We start from the raw sequence: 20,632 nt of genomic DNA on the forward strand, positions 1-20,632 counted from the left end.
AAAGTCCCGGTACGCCAGAGGCTAATGAGAAGTGGGGGGTACTCCGTACCGCTGCGTACCGGCCCACTTAAAGCACTGGTTCTGCGTAACACCAACGCAGAGCCTACGGCGTAGGGTACGCGGCGACACGCAACGTACGGTGCGCGTCGCTGCGTACCCTACGCCGTAGGCTCTGCGTCGATTTAACGCACAACCGTAATTCAGGCTTAATGAAGCACATGTCTGTAGAGTCTACAGACATGCAGACCTACATAGTTCTAGAGACTCTACCTAACCATACGAGGGTCTTTTTACTCAGAGACTAATTGGTATGAGAGACAGAGGACAACTCGGTGCACATTGTACAATATCCACATGGCTTTTCAACATTCTCTAGGTCATGGTACTATGTTACATGTATAATTAGTAGGATATTATTAACACTTACCAACTACTGTTGATTAGAGTGGAGATGTGGAGACAGATGTAGGCACCTTTAGGTAATTTAGCATCAATTGGTAAAGCCAGCAGCCAGGTGACGAGGGGATTTTTGAAGACCGCGCCACTGGAGCGCATGCGCCCTTGATTTAAAGACAGCGCCACGTGGAGCGCATGCGCACTTTCTATCTCATAATTTCGACTTTCTATCTCATAATTTCGACTTTTTATCTCATAATTTCGACTTTCTATCTCATAATTTTGACTTTCTATCTTATAATTATGACTTTCTATCTCATAATTATGACTTTTTATCTCATAATTATGACTTTTTATCTCATAATTATGACTTTCTATCTCATAATTTCGACTTTTTATCTCATAATTTTGACTTTCTATCTCATAATTATGACTTTCTATCTCATAATTATGACTTTTTATCTCATAATTTCGACTTTCTATCTCATAATTTCGACTTTCTATCTCATAATTATGACTTTCTATCTCATAATTTCGACTTTCTTTCATCTTATTTTTTTTTTTTTACTGGCGGAAATGGGCTTCCATACATCCGGGTATTTTTCGCACACTGCAGATTTCCTTCTGTTCACATACAGCATACTACTTACTACATTTTGGCCAAATCAGTACATACTAGTAGTACAGTATGCAAATTCGGAAACAGCACATCTTTGATCCAGCTTCCCATCATTGTCTCTCTTCTTCTGCCACACATTAGCAGCACTCAGCGGGATCTAGTGCAGCAGCCCCCCCTGTTGGCTGGATGCGCTTAAATCAACCAGTCTTTCATGAAAACCTTCCGAACAGTGCTACATATTTGATTATTAGTACAAATGTCGGGATTTTGAATATCTGATTATTTTTATACCTGATCATTTCTACAGATGTGGGACTCCATGATTTGCTAGAAGTGTTAGGATGGTTAATTGCGCATTCATGGGACTTGATTTGAAGATGTTCATTATTTGCAATGAAAATGTTACCGAAGTGAACATTTGAAAATTGGAACAATTTAAAAAGATTAACGAATAAAAAATGTTTCATGCTGAAATATGTTTCCTAGCATGATAAATCAATTTGATAATTATTGTGAGGAAATGTTGAGGCAGCGCTTTTAATGAGTGAATATAAAATATTATCATTGAGCTAGTAGCCCATCCTGTCGTTCAGGATCCTTGAAGTTGCTCTCAGTTCACAAAGGTCGATGATCCTGTTTAGTTGGTGTTGCAGCAGCTTCCAGATCTGTTTGTTCCTTCCGTTTACAACATGGAGAAGCGCAGTATGAGGAAGACGAGGCTTTAAAACCCCTCTTCAGAAAACCTGTGAGTGACATCATGGAAGGTTTGTCCAGTTCTTCTTTAACAGTCTAGGAACCATATAAGCTTGTTATTTTTGTTGATTTCTCCTTCTACTGTAAAATGTACGTAAAAATCATTATACTACAGTGTACCCCGGGACCCTGAACACAAAGAAGCAGTTCTAGATAATGGATGGATCATTTTATTCATACAATAAACTCACATACAAACAAACCCTTTACCATGACAGAGACCATGACAACCATGATGTCCAGTAGTGACATCATGGTTGGAACAGGAAGTGGGTGAGAATAAAGACCAGGATGAACCCTGGCTGCACAGCAACCTTGTGCTCAGATCTGTCAGCAGGTTGTAACTTCATCTTGGCTGATTGCAGCTCAGTGATTCCTCTCTGACATCACAGTTGGTCACATGTGCAGCAAACTAACTGCAGCGGACATGAACTGAATGATCTCAGCTGAACTGAGCTGCAGATAAACAACATGCTGGTGTTCACTACGAAGCTCTGACTGGAAACAGACAGAAGAACAACATGTGCATCCTGGAATGACGGCAGCCTCCACCTTTAAAGGACTGAAACAGGAAGAAGTTTACAAGGAATCATTCAGAACAGTTTCACCAACATATGATTCAGGTGTTCTGATGGAAACAGACATGTACAGACTCAACTATCTGTCCAACAGAGACAGTTTTTTCTGACTGGAGGAGACTCTTGAGACTGAACTCAACACAGAGACACCGAAGAACCGAAACTGAACCAGAACCCAGGATAGAGAGGTTCAGTGAAAGTGGTGTTGAAGGTGTGGAGAAGGATCAGTCTGTCAGAGGAGACGATGTAGAAGGACAGAGTTCCAGCAGGAACATCCACATACACTGCTACTCTGTCAGAGACTGAGGGGGTCCAACATGTTACTCTCTTATTGTGATATACATAGTACCCATCATCAGAACAGGACAGACTCCAGGAATGATCGTTCCTTCCAAACAAACAGTCTATAAAGTCTCCTTTCCTTCTGATTCTTCTGTAACTCACTGATATCTCAAATCTTCCTCTCCTCTGGACCTCCCAGTAACAGCGACCCGTCAGAACTTCTCTACATAGCAGCTGACGATAGAAATCAAACCTGTCTGGATGATCAGGATATGACTGATCCTCCGTCACATACGTCATCTTCCTGTTGTTGTCAGACAGTTGGATGTTGTTGTGGACTGTGTTTGTGTCAATGGTGAGTTGACAGGAATCTTATGGAGAGAACAAACAACCCAGCTTCAGTTATTATTGATCTGTCATTGATCATTGATGGACTCATGAATGAGAGATGTGACAGTGTGAAGATGGTTGAATGTGTGAATGAAATAAAAACACACTTACACTTCTGCACACCTGGTGTCAACCATCGTTGTCCAGCAGGCTCCACCCTGAAAGGAGGAGGAGGATCAGACCAATACAGTCTCTTTCAGCAAACATGGACATTACATGGCTCTCACACACTGATGAAGGAACAATCCAACACTTGGACAGATGCACTTGAATGCAGCATCTCTGAAGTCCTGTGGTCGTCACGTTCCAGCACAGTTTGAACACATTCTTTTCATCTGATTTAATCTTTGCTGAATCAGCAGCAGGAGGAGACCAAAAAAAATCATGCTCATGGATGAGTGAAGGTGCAGCTGTTATTGTGCCGTGATGGGCCTGAAAACCACAATGCTGTGGTTCTGGTATGTTTACTGGGTCAACAACGGCTCAGAGTTGTGAACTGCATCTATCAGCTGCAGCACCAGATGAGCTGCAGCAGCTCCATCTGCTCAAAGATCTCTGCTCAAAGTGTCATGGAAAAAAATTAGACATTATATGGTTCGTAACAAAAGGCCAACAGCTGTAAGGAACCGGATGGAAAGAGGGGGATATAAAACAAGTAAATGCAGATGAAATGTAATGTATACCTTTCTCTAAGTCTTAAGAGGACTAGCATCCAGAGGCGGTCCTGGCTACTTTTGCGCACTGGGCGAACTGTCCGTCTATTATTTTTATGAATGAAATACAATTTATTTGGAAGCAGTTGTGTGTGGCCTTGGAATATCCCTCGCCCCCCTCCCTTTGCTTTTCCTCTCCGACCTCCGCCGACCCCGCCTCTCTCTCGCCTGGAGGGGGGGTGTCAAGTGTCAAGATAACGAGACCTTTGTCTTCAGTTAACTTGATTTTAATAAGCAACTCGACCGAGCATTACAGAGACGTGTTAGTTCACTTGTAGACCAAGTTCCGTATCGCGCAGCGTCAAAACCCAGCACTCCTGAGGCAGATTATCAAGATTGTCTACACATGAAGAGATGTGTCACTCTCACATACTTGGGGGCAGCAGCAGCAAGTTGATGTGACAATAACAGCCCATTGAATAGATTTGAGATGGAACTGTCAGAGCAAATTTTTTTTTTTTTTGAGAGCGCTTGTGCGCCCCCACCCGGATTGCGCCCTGGGCAGTCGCGCATATTGCCCATAGCAAAAAAACGGCCCTGCTGGCATCCACATGTCAGGTGCAGGTATCTGTATTTTACTCTGTGTAATTAATAAAAATTGCCACAACAAAATACAGAGAGCCATAAAGATGATGTTCACAACAAAACCATAAAGAGTCCAGCACACTGATGTTATTCTGTCTTCCTACATGAGAGTGTCCAGTCTCCAGCGGGGATCCTTCAGTCCAGCAGACAAAAGCTTCACTGCTGACTCTCCTGGATGGTTGTAGCTCAGGTCCAGCTCTCTCAGATGGGAGGAGTTGGAGCTCAGAGCTGAGACCAGAGAAGCACAGCCTTCCTCTGAGATCAGACAGTCTGAGAGCCTGCAGACACACAACAAAACACACATGCAGAGACTGTGAGAGAAATTCTCTGAGACCAAAGCTGACTCTGTCCTCGTGTTCACCTGATGATGGTGCTGAAGGAAAAGTCAGAGGATCAGCAGAAACACATCAACAATCTTTCAATATAAACCACAGTTCTAATGGTCAACAGTTGAACACTTGGGGCCTGATTTACTAAAGGTTTGCGTGCGTAAAAACGTGTGCAAACTTGACATCACCCGCAAACCAATGTGCAAGCTGATCTACTAACAGCGTGCAAAGAGGACTGCGCCTCTCAAATGAGCAAAATAGCACACGCTATTCATTTAGTACTTTTGCCCTGATGATACTGGGAGGTGAAAATGCAAATAAGTTCATTTACCACACGCAATGAGATTTACCAAGCCATAAAGTAATTGCGGGGATTGTGATTGCGTCTTTATTTAATACGTTCGAAAGGAAGGTGCTAATCTGCCCAGCATTACGCACCGATGGCTGCTGTTATTGTGGCAAGGAGGCGACATCGCCAAAATCAAAGAATAGCAGAGAGAGAGTCTTTCGGACTCGTGTAAATTTGTTTGGAATGAATGAAAACCAGATAGTTGAAACATATCGACTTTCTAGCGATTCCATCTTGGAGCTGTTGAATGAGTTAAGGGCTGATTTGAGGACTGGGGTGAGGATGGCTCAACTTGTGGTGAGGATTCTCCACATGCAAAAGGAGAAATATTTTATTTGAATGTTAAATCGAGTATTATTCAGCAAAAGGTTGCCACAGGAGGCACATTAATTTTTTTATTTGTGATAATAAATAAATCACGTGTATTCATGGATAAAAAAGTGTTTCTTATTGTGCGCCTATACTTGTTCTGCAGTTGTCATACCCCGGTGTTGTGCCGTATTCAGCACCCCTGCCGTGAAAAGCACCCCCTCGTCTGACAAAAATGATATTCTCATTCCGTGTCATGTTCTGTTTAGCGTCCAGTTTTGTGTTATTGATTCATGTTTAAATGCGCTCATGGATTCCACAATAGTCATACTTTCCCACAATCACAGTCACAGATAACAAAAATCGGGTAAATGGTTATTGATGTCATTAATTAATAGCCTGCTTACTGTGTTGTCTTCCATAATATTTGTAAATATATATAATATAAACTCCTAAGTATGTGTTTGTGTGAGTGTGTATATATAAATATATTGAAATGTCAGTGTGTTGTTTTTTTTCTTGGTCTACTTATCATTGCATATACGAGGGGGTGCTTTTCACAGCAGGGGTGCTGAATACGGCACAACAATTTGCCTCTTCCACTAATATCTCTAACTCCAACTCGTCAAATTTCATTTTGCGATCGCAAACTGTAAGTCACGCAACACCTCATTTAAATACTGCGGTTTGCACCTGTTATCAATTGCGCAAGCATTCTTAGTTGATCACCCGCAAAACACACAACAACAGCACGTGCAAACTATTTCAGTGCACACGCAATTTAGTACTCTTTGGGCTTGATTTACTAAAGGTTTGCGTGTGTAAAAACGTGTGCAAACTTGACAGCACCCGCAAACCAAAGTGCCAGCTGATCTACTAACAGCGTGCAAAGAGGACTGCGCCTCTCAAATGCGCAAAATAGCACATGCAATTCATTTAGTACTTTTGCCCTGATGAATAATCAATATGGGGCGTTCCCGCCAGAAATCGCTAAATACTGGGAGGGGAAGATGCAAATTGGTCCATTTACCACGCGCAATGAGATTTACCAAGCCTGAAAGTAATTGCGGGGATTGTGATTGCGTCTGTATTTAATACGTTCGAAAGGAAGGTGCTAATCTCCACATGCAAAAGGAGAAATATTTTATTTGAATGTTAAATCGAGTATTATTCAGCAAAAGGTTGCCACAGGAGGCACATTCATTTTTTTATTTATGGTGATAAATAAATCACGTGTTTTCATGGAGAAAAAAGTGTTTCTTATTGTGCGCCTATATGTTCTGCAGTTGTCATGCCCCGGTGTTGTGCCGTATTCAGCACCCCTGCCGTGAAAAGCACCCCCTCGTCTGACAAAAATGATATTCTCATTCCGTGTCATGTTCTGTTTAGCGTCCAGTTTTGTGTTATTGATTCATGTTTAAATGCGCTCATGGATTCCACAATAGTCATACTTTCCCACAATCACAGTCACAGATAACAAAAATCGGGTAAATGGTTATTGATGTCATTAATTAATAGCCTGCTTACTGTGTTGTCTTCCATAATATTTGTAAATATATATAATATAAACTCCTAAGTATGTGTTTGTGTGAGTGTGTATATATAAATATATTGAAATGTCAGTGTGTTGTTTTTTTTCTTGGTCTACTTATCATTGCATATACGAGGGGGTGCTTTTCACAGCAGGGGTGCTGAATACGGCACAACAATTTGCCTCTTCCACTAATATCTCTAACTCCAACTCGTCAAATTTCATTTTGCGATCGCAAACTGTAAGTCACGCAACACCTCATTTAAATACTGCGGTTTGCACCTGTTATCAATTGCGCAAGCATTCTTAGTTGATCACCCGCAAAACACACAACAACAGCACGTGCAAACTATTTCAGTGCACACGCAATTTAGTACTCTTTGGGCTTGATTTACTAAAGGTTTGCGTGTGTAAAAACGTGTGCAAACTTGACAGCACCCGCAAACCAAAGTGCCAGCTGATCTACTAACAGCGTGCAAAGAGGACTGCGCCTCTCAAATGCGCAAAATAGCACATGCAATTCATTTAGTACTTTTGCCCTGATGAATAATCAATATGGGGCGTTCCCGCCAGAAATCGCTAAATACTGGGAGGGGAAGATGCAAATTGGTCCATTTACCACGCGCAATGAGATTTACCAAGCCTGAAAGTAATTGCGGGGATTGTGATTGCGTCTGTATTTAATACGTTCGAAAGGAAGGTGCTAATCTCCACATGCAAAAGGAGAAATATTTTATTTGAATGTTAAATCGAGTATTATTCAGCAAAAGGTTGCCACAGGAGGCACATTCATTTTTTTATTTATGGTGATAAATAAATCACGTGTTTTCATGGAGAAAAAAGTGTTTCTTATTGTGCGCCTATATGTTCTGCAGTTGTCATGCCCCGGTGTTGTGCCGTATTCAGCACCCCTGCCGTGAAAAGCACCCCCTCGTCTGACAAAAATGATATTCTCATTCCGTGTCATGTTCTGTTTAGCGTCCAGTTTTGTGTTAATGATTCATGTTTAAATGCGCTCATGGATTCCACAATAGTCATACTTTCCCACAATCACAGTAACAAAAATCGGGTAAATGGTTATTGATGTCATTAATTAATAGCCTGCTTACTGTGTTGTCTTCCATAATATTTGTAAATATATATAATATAAACTCCTAAGTATGTGTTTGTGTGAGTGTGTATATATAAATATATTGAAGTGTCAGTGTGTTGTTTTTTTTCTTGGTCTTATCATTGAATATACGAGGGGGTGCTTTTCACGGCAGGGGTGCTGAATACGGCACAACAATTTGCCTCTTCCACTAATATCTCTAACTCCAACTCGTCAAATTTCATTTTGCGCTTGCGACTATATCCTGCTTTCCATCCAGACTCTCCATGGCGCAAAGTTTGCGCCGCAAACCGTAAGACGCGCAACACCTCATTTAAATACTGCTGTTTGCACCTGTTATCAATTGCGCACACAATCTTAGTTGATCACCCGCAAAACACACAACAACAGCACGCGCAAACTTTTTCAGTGCACACGCAATTTAGTACTCTTTATTTAGAATCTTAGTAAATCGGGCCCTTTATTTAGGATCTTAGTAAATCAGGCCCTTGGTGTATTCTGACCTGAGAGACTCCAGGTGACAGTGTGGACTCTCCAGTCCAGGACACAGCTTCTTCAGTCCTGAATCCTGCAGGTGGTTGTTACTCAGGTCCAGTTCTGTCAGACTGGAGGACTGAGAGCTGAGAACTGAGGACAGATCTGCACAGATGTGCTTTGATAGGTTACAACCACTCAACCTGCAGAGGAGATTAAATAGAAATGATGAGGTTATTTAGGAAAGTTTGTGTATAACATTTAATGTACAAGACAACTCCATCCATCCATCCATTATCTATACCCGCTTTATCCTTTGCAGGGTCACGGGGGTCTGCTGGAGCCTATCCCAGCTAATTTTCAGGCGAGAGGCAGGGGTTCACCCTGGACAGGTCATGCAAGACAACTCAAAGGTCTTAAAATAAAAACATTTAAAAAAAAATTAATTGAAAAATGTAACGATTGAAATGCAGTAATTAGAGACAGAAAGACATAAGTAGATTAAAAAGAGATAGAGAGAATCAGCATCCCTGATGCATTCTGGGAGTTTGTTCCACAGGTGAGGAGCAAAAGCTGAACGCTGACTGATCAAGTTTGGTTTTAACTCTGGGTACAGAAAGTAGGCGTTTCCATGACGACCTGAGGGTTCTGGTTGGTTCATAATGGACCAGGAGATCAGAGGTCAAATATAGATTATTGCTCCGTGATTTGGTCCAGTACAACCAAACATAACCTGGCCAGGCTGCAGATACCTCAGAACAAAGCAGCAGGCTGAGTCATTCAGCGCCTTTATCAGACCAGTGGAAGAATGTGGACAATGTAGGATACAATATTCATTGATGAGTTTAATCAACAATGTAGTTATGACTAAAACACCAGAAACACTCTACAGAAGATTATCATTTTTTTCACACAACAGTCATTTGTCGAGGCGGACATCAGCAGGTCATTTTCTGTTGCCTCCATGTCGAATTAACTTAAAACAGAAGACAATGAATCAATTTTCAATTTCAATTTTCAATTGTATTTATATAGCGTCTAATAAAACAAAAGTTGTCTCTAGACGCTTTCCAGAGACCCATACCCAGAACATGACCCCCGAGCAGTTATTACATAAACAATGGCAGGTAAAAACTCCCCTAGTGGGAGAAAAACCTTAAGCCAAACATGGGCAAGGAAAAACTCCCCTTTAGGAGGGAAGAAACCTTGAGCAGGACCAGGCTCATAAAGGGGGACCCTCCTGCCGAAGGCCAGACTGGTGGGTCAGGGACGGCAAAAGCACAGCAGGCAGGTGGAAGCAGCAACGAGATGACCAAGGGTGGGGACCGCAGGCCAGCATGCAGCTCCCGAAGCTCCGGCCCAATCATCAAGTCCCAGGTTGGGGTACAGGGTCGGGGAAAGGTTGAGAAGGGGCAGGGCCAGGGAGAGGGATCACAGAGCGATGGTGGTGTGGAGTGAATTAACAGACCTTTGGACCTTAGATAATATGATAAGCTTTAAGAAGAAGCTCAAGTTATTTTTGTTTACTTAGGAGAATAAAATGGACTGTTAAGAATTAAGCTAATAATCTGTGTTGGGCCTGTAATGGGAAATTTTGGTATAACATATATTTTGTCTTGTATGCTTTCACAATCCTGTTTTCAAGTGAACATTCCTATGCTGCCAAAGAGCCGAGGTCAAGCTCCTTTTGACACAGTGCCTGGCATGGTTGCCAGGGTGACATATATAGATTTTGTCTTTTTGTTCCCAGCCTGGCTGCACTATAAGATAGCGTGTGCCTAAACATCTCTAGTTCATTTCATGGCTGACTGCTCGTCTGATCAGGCAGCTCTGTGTGATCTCCGTTCATGAATGCTCTCTTTTTATTAAAACTCTAGAAAGACAGCTGACGTGTCAAGACGTTGTTTTTTGAACACTTTATTGAACGAACAACAATTTTTGTCACCACAAGCCACAGTCCGATGTGAACTATTTGATTATGTGATGATATGGACAGTGGAGACCTGAAGGGAACTTTAAGGCCCAGCTTTAAGGCCTAACTCTGAGACCAGCCTTGATTTCCTTACAGCTGACCGCATGGTTGAAACAAAGGAACCATCATAATGTCTCAAAATCCATGAAGGATTTGCATTGACGGCCCTTCAGTGATAAGGAACAGCCCTCTGATGACCCCATGACCCCATGGACCCCAAACGGCAGGGGCGCATTTTGCAGCCTGGGCCAAATATAAAGAGCAGACACCCCCTCTCTTGGCTCTCTTCTCTTTTTCTCTTCTCTGCCCTTCTCTCCTCTCTTCCAGGTCACAACTCCTAGTTTTGCATGAAGTGCTACTAGCTACGGGCCGGCCTCCTCCATGATCGTGACCGAAGAAGCGTCTGTCTGGAGCGCTGCAACGAGTGACCTACAAATGTTCCCGGGCCCAGAGGAGCCGAACCAGGGACCCTGCATGCCTCGACGTGAACGCCTTTGGACGGATCTGGAGCTGAAGGAGACCTAGCTGCTGTGCCCATGCTGCAGAACCCTCATCCACATGGAGACAAGGATAGAGAGAGAGATTCGCTCTTTATCAGTATCCCCTGCTGAGCGCAACCACCTTTGTTCACCAAGGAAAGCTGGCCGGCCAGACTAAACCACCTTCCTTCTTCAACTACAAAGATCCACGTAAGAGGCTGTTTTGTGTCTGGGCAGAGAAACTTAGTTAACACAAGTTTAGTTTTACGTTGGGAGCTGGACAGCTGATCTCGTCACAACTGTGGTCATTAGTTTAAGCATTTTTGTTTATTTTATTGTTTTTCTCCTCTCATCCTCTCCTACTAACCCCCACACGCACACACACTCTTATCTTGTCATAAAACCTCCGAGCCTGTTTTCACTGGACGAGACGAAATCTCGTCCGCCATTTTGAGTCACGTGACACACACACACACACACACACACACACACACACACACACACACACACACACACACACACACACACACACACACACACACACACACACACACACACACACACACACACACACACACACACGTAATCTGAAGTCTGTGTTTACTATTATTCTGAAGAATAAATTACCTTGAGACTGATTGTGCTGTTTAGTTATAATTTTCCTGATTACATCAGGTGGTTTTGATTAATTCATTTTGAGAATTCAATTTTATATTTAATCTACTTTAATAATTATTGATTGTCGAAGGACAATTATTCATAACTCTTTGATAACAGAACCAGCACCACCTTTGTGTTACAACATATGTTTATTGTGTTGACACTGTTTCCTTTTCCTCTATTTTTTTGTGTTTGTGTGTGTAGTTTTGCTGAAGGGGGTGGGTGTTAAAATGTTAACAGCACATGATTATTTGTTCTATCTAGCACTGTCCAGAAAGTTGTTGTGTTGTTCAAAAATGGAAAATATTTTTTTATTCTTTATAAATTTAGCTATTGATTTGGTTTTTCTTAATATTTTGTTTGACAGTGTGATGAGAAAATGTAAATTCTGACTTTAAAAAGAGGACATGTAGAGTCATAATACCATTGTGCTGATTATGTTTTTTTTTTTTTACTTTGAGCAGGTGTCCTAGTGTCTGTTGCCTCTGAGTTGTGAGCATGTATGTTTATGTATTTTAATTAATGATAATGTTGTAATTCAGCTGATGTTTTTGGTGAGACCCCAGAGAAACTGCTGTGAAAGGTCAGCAGCTAATGGGGATCTAACAAAACAACCAAACTAATAGTTCTAAAGGTCAACAGTTGAACACTTGTTGGATTCTGACCTTAGAGACTCCAGGTGACAGTGTGGACTCTCCAGTCCAGGACACAGCTTCTTCAGTCCTGAATCCTGCAGGTGGTTGTTACTCAGGTCCAGTTCTGTCAGACTGGAGGACTGAGAGCTGAGAACTGAGGACATAAGTGGACAGATGTCCTCTGAGAGGTTACAACCACTCAACCTGCAGAGGAGATTAAAGATAAATGATGAGGTTATATAAAAGTTGATTATGTCATTTAACAAAGAAATAAATGATATAATATCAATGAATGCTGATAATTTCAACTAATAATCAATTAGTATTGATCATAGCGATTGCTGCATTTCTCTTTTCTGCATTTAAAGTTTCCTGAGATGAATCATTGATGAGAACTGGTCCATGAACCTGAACATATTTGAACAGTGAATTTTACTGGTTTCCTCCATGAACATAACATGTGATTGTAATTAAAACAGATGTGTCCGTGTTTGTCCTTACACAACTTTCTTGGAGGCTTTGACCACCGGCAGCAGCCTCCGGAGAACCTCCTCTGAAGCTGAGTATTTCTTCAGGTCAAACACATCCAGATCTTCTGATGACAGTAAGATGAAGACCAGAGCCGACCACTGAGCAGGAGACAGTTCATCTGTGGAGAGAAGTCCTGAACTCAAGGACTCTTGGACCTCCTCCACCAGAGAACCATTGTTCAGTTCATTCAGACAGTGGAACAGATTGATGCTTTTCTCTGCAGACAGATCCTCACTGATCTTCTTCTTGATGTATTCAACTGTTTCCTGATTGTTCTGTGATATTCTTTGTTTTGGTTCCAACAGACCTCGTAGGAGAGTCTGATTGGTATCCAGGGAAAGACCCAGGAGGAAGCGAAGGAACAAATCCAGGTGTCCGTTAGGACTCTGTAAGGCCTTGTCCACAGCTGTCTGATAGAGGTTAGTCTCTGATTTTATTTTCAACCACCAGGATGTATTATTTTGTTCCTCCAGCAGGTTGACTCCAGAGCTTATGAAGGTCTGATGGACATGAAGAGCAGCCAGAAACTCCTGGACACTCAGATGGATGAAGCAGAAGACCTGGTCCTGGTACAGGCTGCTCTCCTCTCTAAAGATCTGGGTGAACACTCCTGAGTACACTGAAGCCTCTCTGACATTGATGCCACAGTCTCTCAGGTCTGGTTCATAGAAGATCAGTTTTCCTTTCTGCAGCTGTTCAAAGGCCAGTTTTCCCAGAGACTCCACCATCTTCTTGCTCTCTGGACTCCAGTGTGGATCCGTTCCAGCTCCTCCATCATATTTGACCTTCTTCAGTTTGGCCTGGACCACCAGGAAGTGGATGTACATCTCAGTCAGGGTCTTGGGCAGCTCCCCTCCCTCTCTGGTTTCCATGACGTTCTCCAGGACCGTAGCAGTGATCCAGCAGAAGACTGGGATGTGGCACATGATGTGGAGGCTTCGTGATTTCTTGATGTGGGCGATGATCCTGCTGGTCTGCTCCTCTTCTCTGAACCTCTTCCTGAAGTATTCCTCCTTCTCTGGGTTAGCAAAGCCTCTGACCTCTGTCACCATGGAAACACACTCAGGAGGGATCTGATTGGCTGCTGCAGGTCGTGTGGTGATCCAGAGATGAGCAGAAGGAAGCAGGTTCCCCCTGATGAGGTTTGTCAGCAGCACGTCCACTGAGGTGGACTCTGTAACATCAGTCAGGACCTCATTGTTGTGGAAGTCCAGAGGAAGTCGACTCTCATCCAGACCGTCGAAGATGAACACGACCTGGAACTCTTCAAAGCTGCAGATTTCTCTGGTTTCAGTGAAGAAGTGATGAACAAGTTCCACCAAGCTGAACTTCCTCTCTTTCAGCACATTCAGCTCTCTGAAGGTGAATGGAAGCAGGAACTGGATGTCCTGGTTGGCTTTGCCTTCAGCCCAGTCCAGAGTGAACTTCTGTATTAGGACTGTTTTCCCGATGCCGGCCACTCCCTTCGTCGTCATTGTTCTGATTGGTTCATCTCTTCCAGGTGGGAGTTTAAAGATGTCTTCCTGTCTGATGGTTGTTTCTGCTCTGTGTGGTTTCCTGGATGCTGCTTCAATCTGTCTGACTTCATGTTCTTTGTTGACCTCTCCAGTCCCTCCCTCTGTGATGTAGAGCTCTGTGTAGATCTGCTTCAGAAGGGTTGGGTTTCCTGCTTTAACAATCCCATCAAACACACACTGGGACTTCTTCTTCAGCTTAGACTTCAGCCGCTTTTTACAAACTTTAGCAAAAGTAGCTTAATAAAGGGGGAAAAAAGAAACCAATTAATGTTTTATAAAGTTCAACTTACTGTAATTCTCCTAAAGAATCAGAATGTGAACCGACACTGATCAGCTCTAATGTTACGATGAACTGTCCAATATTGAGTAGAATCACTTTTACCACCAAAACACTTTTGAACATGCAGGACGTGGAAGTGACAAGAACATTTGGGGGTCCTGGAGTTTCTAGTACCAGGATGTTAGCAGTACAGCCCTGATGGGTCGTAGGTTTGTAAGTTGTTTTGTTCTTGTTATTGTTGTGGTGTCTGTGAAGTAGATTTTCAAGGATTAGGGTTTGAAAACCCCAGAAGATGATCTGATCAAATAATCTGTAGAACCATCAAGACAATCTGGAGTTCAGCAGGATTCCTGGAAGATGAAAACCTGGACTAAAATCTTCCAGTAATCTTGTGGTGTTAGTAGGTTAAACATATTTATGCTGCCCTGTACAGGGAGGGTTCTACTATAGGGGGGGTACCATGTGGGGGCGAATGTTCTGGCTGATCTGTGAATGTTGTTCGTCTCCTGAGGCATTCTGGGTCATTTATCCAGCAGCTTAAATGCTCATAGAAATCCTCTTACTTCTCTGCAGACGCTCAGCCAGATTCTCCTGCTTCATTCTCCTCAGGAAGTTCACTGTGATCTTCACAAACGCATCTCTGCTGCTCCTCTGCTCTTCATCCTCACCCTCCAACAGATACTCTAGGGATTCTGGGTAATCTGGACCCAGACCCCTCTGGATCTTCTTCAGCTCGTTCTTCACAAACATGACAATGTCTTCCTCCAGCAGCTGGAACAGAAGACCACATGAAGGACACAATCAGACTGAAACCCCTGAGACAAACATCAGACCCATGTCGGACGGACTGACAGTCCACTGGTCTCCAGAGAACAGCATGGAGACAAACATCAACAGAACAGGTGGAGAAGCATTTGTTGTTCATGTACAGACCTGAAAGACGGAGTCCAGCTGAGTCTGATGCTGCTGGACAGACGGACCGCTGGGGGACTCTGAGATCTGCTGGTCCACTCTGTGGAGGAACCAGGAAGAATTAGCTCACATCATGTCTGTCCTCACGGAGACAAACACAAGCTGAAGGTCCATGAAGTCCTGTTTGGATGAGGACAGTCCATCAGAGGACTGGTGGTGCTGAAGGTTTACTAGTCCTGCTGATCCACCGAGAATATGGGACCTCAGTGAGAGCTCTGCTCATTCACATATTCACAAGATCCAGTTCTGCTCCAAGAAAAGTTACGAGATCAAGAAAATGGACAACTGATGGAGACATAAAGCAGATGAGGAACTCTGGATCATCATCGGGATCAGTCCTCTGGAAGGTAAGACCTCCAGATGTGTCGACCAGAGGAAAAAGCTCATGACAGAAGATGAAGATCTATGAGGAGGAAGCACCATTAGGTGATGGAGGACCACAGGGGTCCAGAACTACACGGATCTACTCAGGAAGAAACATCTGGACATTTCCTAACATCAGGACTGATTTGAATACATTTAATGCTTTTAAATACATCTCACCTCTCTGAAGAAGAATGTTGGTCTCCTTTAAAGTTAATAAATATATCATTTGACCGTTCGCTCTTCAAGGACAAACAGCTGGGTTCATGTTCAAGAGAGTCTCTTTTCTGATGGACCCTGATAGAAGACAAAAGTTCTATTTATATGAAAAAGAAGTTACACAGATAAAAATATTTAGTCTAATTAAAAAGTATTAAACATAAATCATTGGCAGCATTTGGAAACACTCACCTATTTACAGCAGAATGTTGGTCTCCTTTAAAGTTAATAAATATATCATTTGACCGGTCGCTCTTGAAGGACACACAGCTGGGTCCAGGTCCGGATTCAGGTTCAGGTACTAGTCGAGGTCCAGGTCCAGGTCCAGGTTCAGGTTTATTCCTGTAATAATGATGTTTGGTGATGTGAGTCTTGAGCTCTGACATGCAGAAGAGTCACGGACAGTTAGAGATTCTCATCTCACCTCTGAGCTTTGCCCCGACTCTCATGTTCCCCACACAAAGAGGTTTTAGAGGGAGGGACTCCCTCCTCTCCGTCCTCACACTGATCCATTCTGCTGAATTCACGTCCACATCAGCTCACACACACACACCTTCATCTGCAGAGGAAACAGACATCAATGGTGCACACAGATTGCATTGAATTGAATTGAAATCTTTAGTTCGAGCATACAAAAAACAGAAAACAAAAAAACAATTTCACAAAACAAAAAAAGAATACAAATAAACAGTCCTTAAACAAAATCAAATGGAAATAAATATATATATATATATATATATATATATATATATATATATATATATATATATATATATATATATATATATATATATATATATATATATATATACATACATACACATCTTATCATAAACAATATAATAATTATTCTATATACCATTTTATATACATACATTATGCTGAATCCCCACACAATCACTGCCTCATGTCTCCTCTTCCCTGTATTTGGCAAAATTGTATGATCTATCATCTAATTTAGATGGTTGGACATTGTTTCAGCTCCTTACTCAGACAACATTTCAACAACGTCATCGGCAAATAAGATGGATTTGAGTAATTTTGATATTTTACATATGTTGTTGATGTATATGATAAATTATTTTGGTCCTAGTACTGATCCTTGTGGTACACCGGAAACAATGTCCAACCATCTAGACTGGTTGCCACCCAACTTCACGAACTGCCTCCTGTTGTTTAGGTAACTGCTGACCCACTTTAATGCCATACCTCTGATTCCATATTGATCTACTTTGTTAATTTAAATTTGTGGATTTATTGTGTCAAAAGCTTTCTTTAAATCAATGAATACCCCGACCGCAAATTTCTTTTTGTCTGTGGCGTTGGTGATTTCTTCTATTAGTTCAATTAATGCTAATGATTTTGATCTTTTGTTCCGGAATCCATATTGATTGTCTGAAAGTAATGAATGTTTTTCTATAAAATCATCCAACCTATTGCAAAAAGTTTTTTCAAGAATTTTTGAAAACTAGGAGAATGGATACAGACTTGTAGTTCGTGAAGAGATGTTCGTCACCAGTTTTAAACAGCGGAATAAGCTACTTTCATACTGTTGGGAAATTGACTGGTTTGTAATGATACGTTAAAAATGTGAGTTAACGGTTTGGAAATCCCAATAATTACTTTTTATACTGTTTTCATATCTATGTCGTTATAATCCATGGATGTCTTGTTTTTGCAGTTGTTTGCAATGTCTATTATTTCTTTTTCTACGACAGGTTTGAGAAAAATGGAGTTTAGTCTATTAAGTTGTAATTATCTATTGCTGGTTCTTGAATTTCATTAGCTAATTTAGGTCCAATATTTACAAAATAATAATTTAGTCTATTAGCTACGTCATTCATATTGTTTATAATTGTACCATTTTCTATAAAATATTGTGGATAGTTCATATGTCTCGTTTTATTTCTAATTATACTATTAAGAATATTCCAAATACATTTTATATTATTCTTGTTATTATCTAATAAGTTATTATAATAATCTTTCTTACAGATTCTCATGATATTAGTTAATTTATTTTTATACTTCTTATATTTATCTTCTGTCTCTTTGTTTCTATGTTTTATGAATTCTATATATAAAGTATTTTTCTTTTTGCACGCATTCTGCAATCCTTTTGACATCCACTGATTATCCTTATATTTATGAGTTATATACTGTTTTATACTGTTTCAGATTAGCTGATCCTGCTCTGGTTTGTTCTTCTCTTTAGTTTTTTTGTTTTTTGCTTATACTTAGCAGTAGATGTCACTTGGCTCTATATTTATTTTTGTTTCTTTCTTATCCTCTAAATGTTTGAAAGGGTCCCAAAGTAATAAGCCTGTCCTCCACCAATTCAGTCCACCAGGACTAACATGCTCTAACTAGCTGGAACAAGTGTGAAACAACAATGAGGTGATTTCACTGAACAGTTTTTACTACAGAAACTCGAAAATCTTGTTACTGTAAACATGAGGAAGCTCAGAGGTTGATCTGCAAAGATAAAGGTTCAATGTGCAAATATAAGGAGATATAAACATGCTGTATCCAGTGCAAACAAGTAATAAATGTGATATGAGGTGTGATGATTGACAGAGTTCAGAGTCCAGAGTGCTGGGTTTGTCTTGATTAAGAAGTCTTATGACCTGGAGAAGAAACTTCTTTTACGTCACTCAGTAAAAATGTTTCAGTTAATCAGCCTGTTGTTTCTGACCTCCGTTTGCATGAACCTCTGCGAGCTTCTGTGTCAACAGTGATGCTATTGGAAGTTCAGTTAGGAAGACTTCTGGACGAAGGTACTCCATCTTCAGTAGATACACAAGCACCAAAGAACAACTTCTTCCAGGAACCAAACTGACTTTAAAGCAGCACAACGTAACTTTCAGCTTTTGTTGAGTTTGGCGTCTCCTTTGGACAAAAGCGGTAATGCTTTACCAGTAGTGTGGAAGGGTTCCTACCATGCTCCTCAAAGTTACATAGTGCCAGTGAAGGCGATACAGACCCTTCAGACCATGACAGAGGTGTCATTAAACCTGTTGGAAGTTGATGTACCATCACAATGACTCTGGAAATATTATATTAAGGTGGAAAAGTTACGTAGTGTCGCTTTAATGCTGGAAACAACAGCTTCATTCCAGGAAATAAAAACATCTCACAGTTTGATTGATGAAGAAAAACTAATCATCAGCTGATCATCACTGTGTTTCTGAGCTGTGGGTGCGGCAGCAGCTGCCTCACCAGCTTTGGACCATAAAGTTTTTTGCACCCAGCACACCGATGACGTAAAGGAAAGGTCTTAACGCAAAGTTGTACTTTTCTATGTTTACTTCAAAAACTGAAAAATCATACAAAATACAGAACTAAATCCTTAACTTTTGTAAATAAGATAAAGTATGCTAGTCAAAAGACTGTTGCTCAAAGGTCCAGTGACAAAATTTGACTATATTACCGTATATTTATTCTACATACAGCAGCCAATAGAAATGTAATATTCTGCTTTGTGACTTGTCACTAACGGCTACAACAGATTAAAAATAAATCCATTAAAAATATGGTCATCTAACTATCATGTAGATTAGTCTTCAGAAACAAGAATGATTTAAGTCTGCAGTAAATACCTTCTCCAACCATGACGGAGCAGAAACAAACAGGAAAGTTCCTGAAGACAAATTTCAAACTTACAGTTTCTTCAACCAGTCCAAAGAGTTGAAGATGAAGATTCTGCAGTCTGAACAAAACCCACTGAGACGCAACTGAACTTATCCTGGAATGAGTCGAAGCTGCACCTGTGGAAGAGGAGGAGAATGGTTAGATAAGAGGAGGAGGGACAGGTATGACGTTATAGAGATGTGAAACATGAACATATCCTGATGCTCAAAAAATGGCTTAAAGATACATACTGTATGCTGCACAATCAGTGACCTTTATTGACAACTTCAACATTTTCTGGGAACGACATGTTTTTAAGTTGGGTGGATTTTGTCTTAATAAATATAGAGTACAGCTGTTCACCTCAAACATGTTTTATTCTGTGAATTGGACACCAGCAGGCCAGAAAATCACTGGTATACCAGATGTTAAATACCCCGTTATCTTATTCCATGTTCCTTTGGCAAGATCATTTCTCTATTTCTGGTGTGCTGTTAAACAGTTTTGTGTTGTTAATAACGACAAGAAAAATATATCCTAACTTTAATGATTGCTATCTATAATGAGCACTGTTCGTTGTGACATCAGCAATTACATCACGTGTCTTTGATGACATCCCAAGGCTGCATGAAAGAGTTGGTATTTATAACTATGTATCTGATCCACATATTGATTCTCCGATAACGATGATAACATGTGCACGTTCTAACGTGTAGCAACACCACCCTCTGCTGTTTACATTGAAGTGTAAACAAGGTTTTACTTTGATTCAGTTTCATTCTGCAGTTATCCATGTGCAAAAAGCAACATCATACAGTATCAGGTATCTGAGTCTCTATGTATCCATGGAAACCATCCCAATCTCACACACTCTCACAAAGCAGAAATATCAGAAATGTTTCACCTCTATACTCCAATACTGACCTGCTGATGTCATCATGTTTTCATGTTTCTG

General features: G+C 41.1%; 1 protein-coding gene across 2 annotated transcripts; it reads right to left on the reverse strand.

The window, feature by feature from the left end:
- Nucleotides 1-1,922: 1,922 nt before the first annotated feature.
- On the reverse strand, nt 1,923-19,817 carry LOC133447369 (NLR family CARD domain-containing protein 3-like). Of its 2 annotated transcripts, XM_061726043.1 has the most exons (12): nt 19,711-19,817; nt 16,472-16,606; nt 16,240-16,389; nt 16,009-16,125; nt 15,427-15,505; nt 15,057-15,264; nt 12,667-14,449; nt 12,196-12,369; nt 8,449-8,622; nt 4,421-4,594; nt 3,130-3,176; nt 1,923-2,999 (listed from the first exon to the last, which is right to left on the reverse strand). In XM_061726043.1, the coding sequence occupies exons 2-12, from the start codon at nt 16,558-16,560 to the stop codon at nt 2,482-2,484; spliced, it is 3,513 nt and encodes a 1,170-aa protein (XP_061582027.1). In that variant the 5' UTR covers nt 16,561-16,606; nt 19,711-19,817; the 3' UTR covers nt 1,923-2,481. The 2 variants fall into 2 exon arrangements, with proteins under 2 accessions (XP_061582027.1, XP_061582035.1); XM_061726051.1 differs by lacking the exon at nt 8,449-8,622.
- Between the last annotated feature and the right edge of the window lie 815 nt (nt 19,818-20,632).

The sequence above is a fragment of the Cololabis saira genome, chromosome 1 (genome assembly GCF_033807715.1).
Source record: "Cololabis saira isolate AMF1-May2022 chromosome 1, fColSai1.1, whole genome shotgun sequence".
NCBI classification, from domain to species: Eukaryota; Metazoa; Chordata; class Actinopteri; order Beloniformes; family Belonidae; genus Cololabis; species Cololabis saira.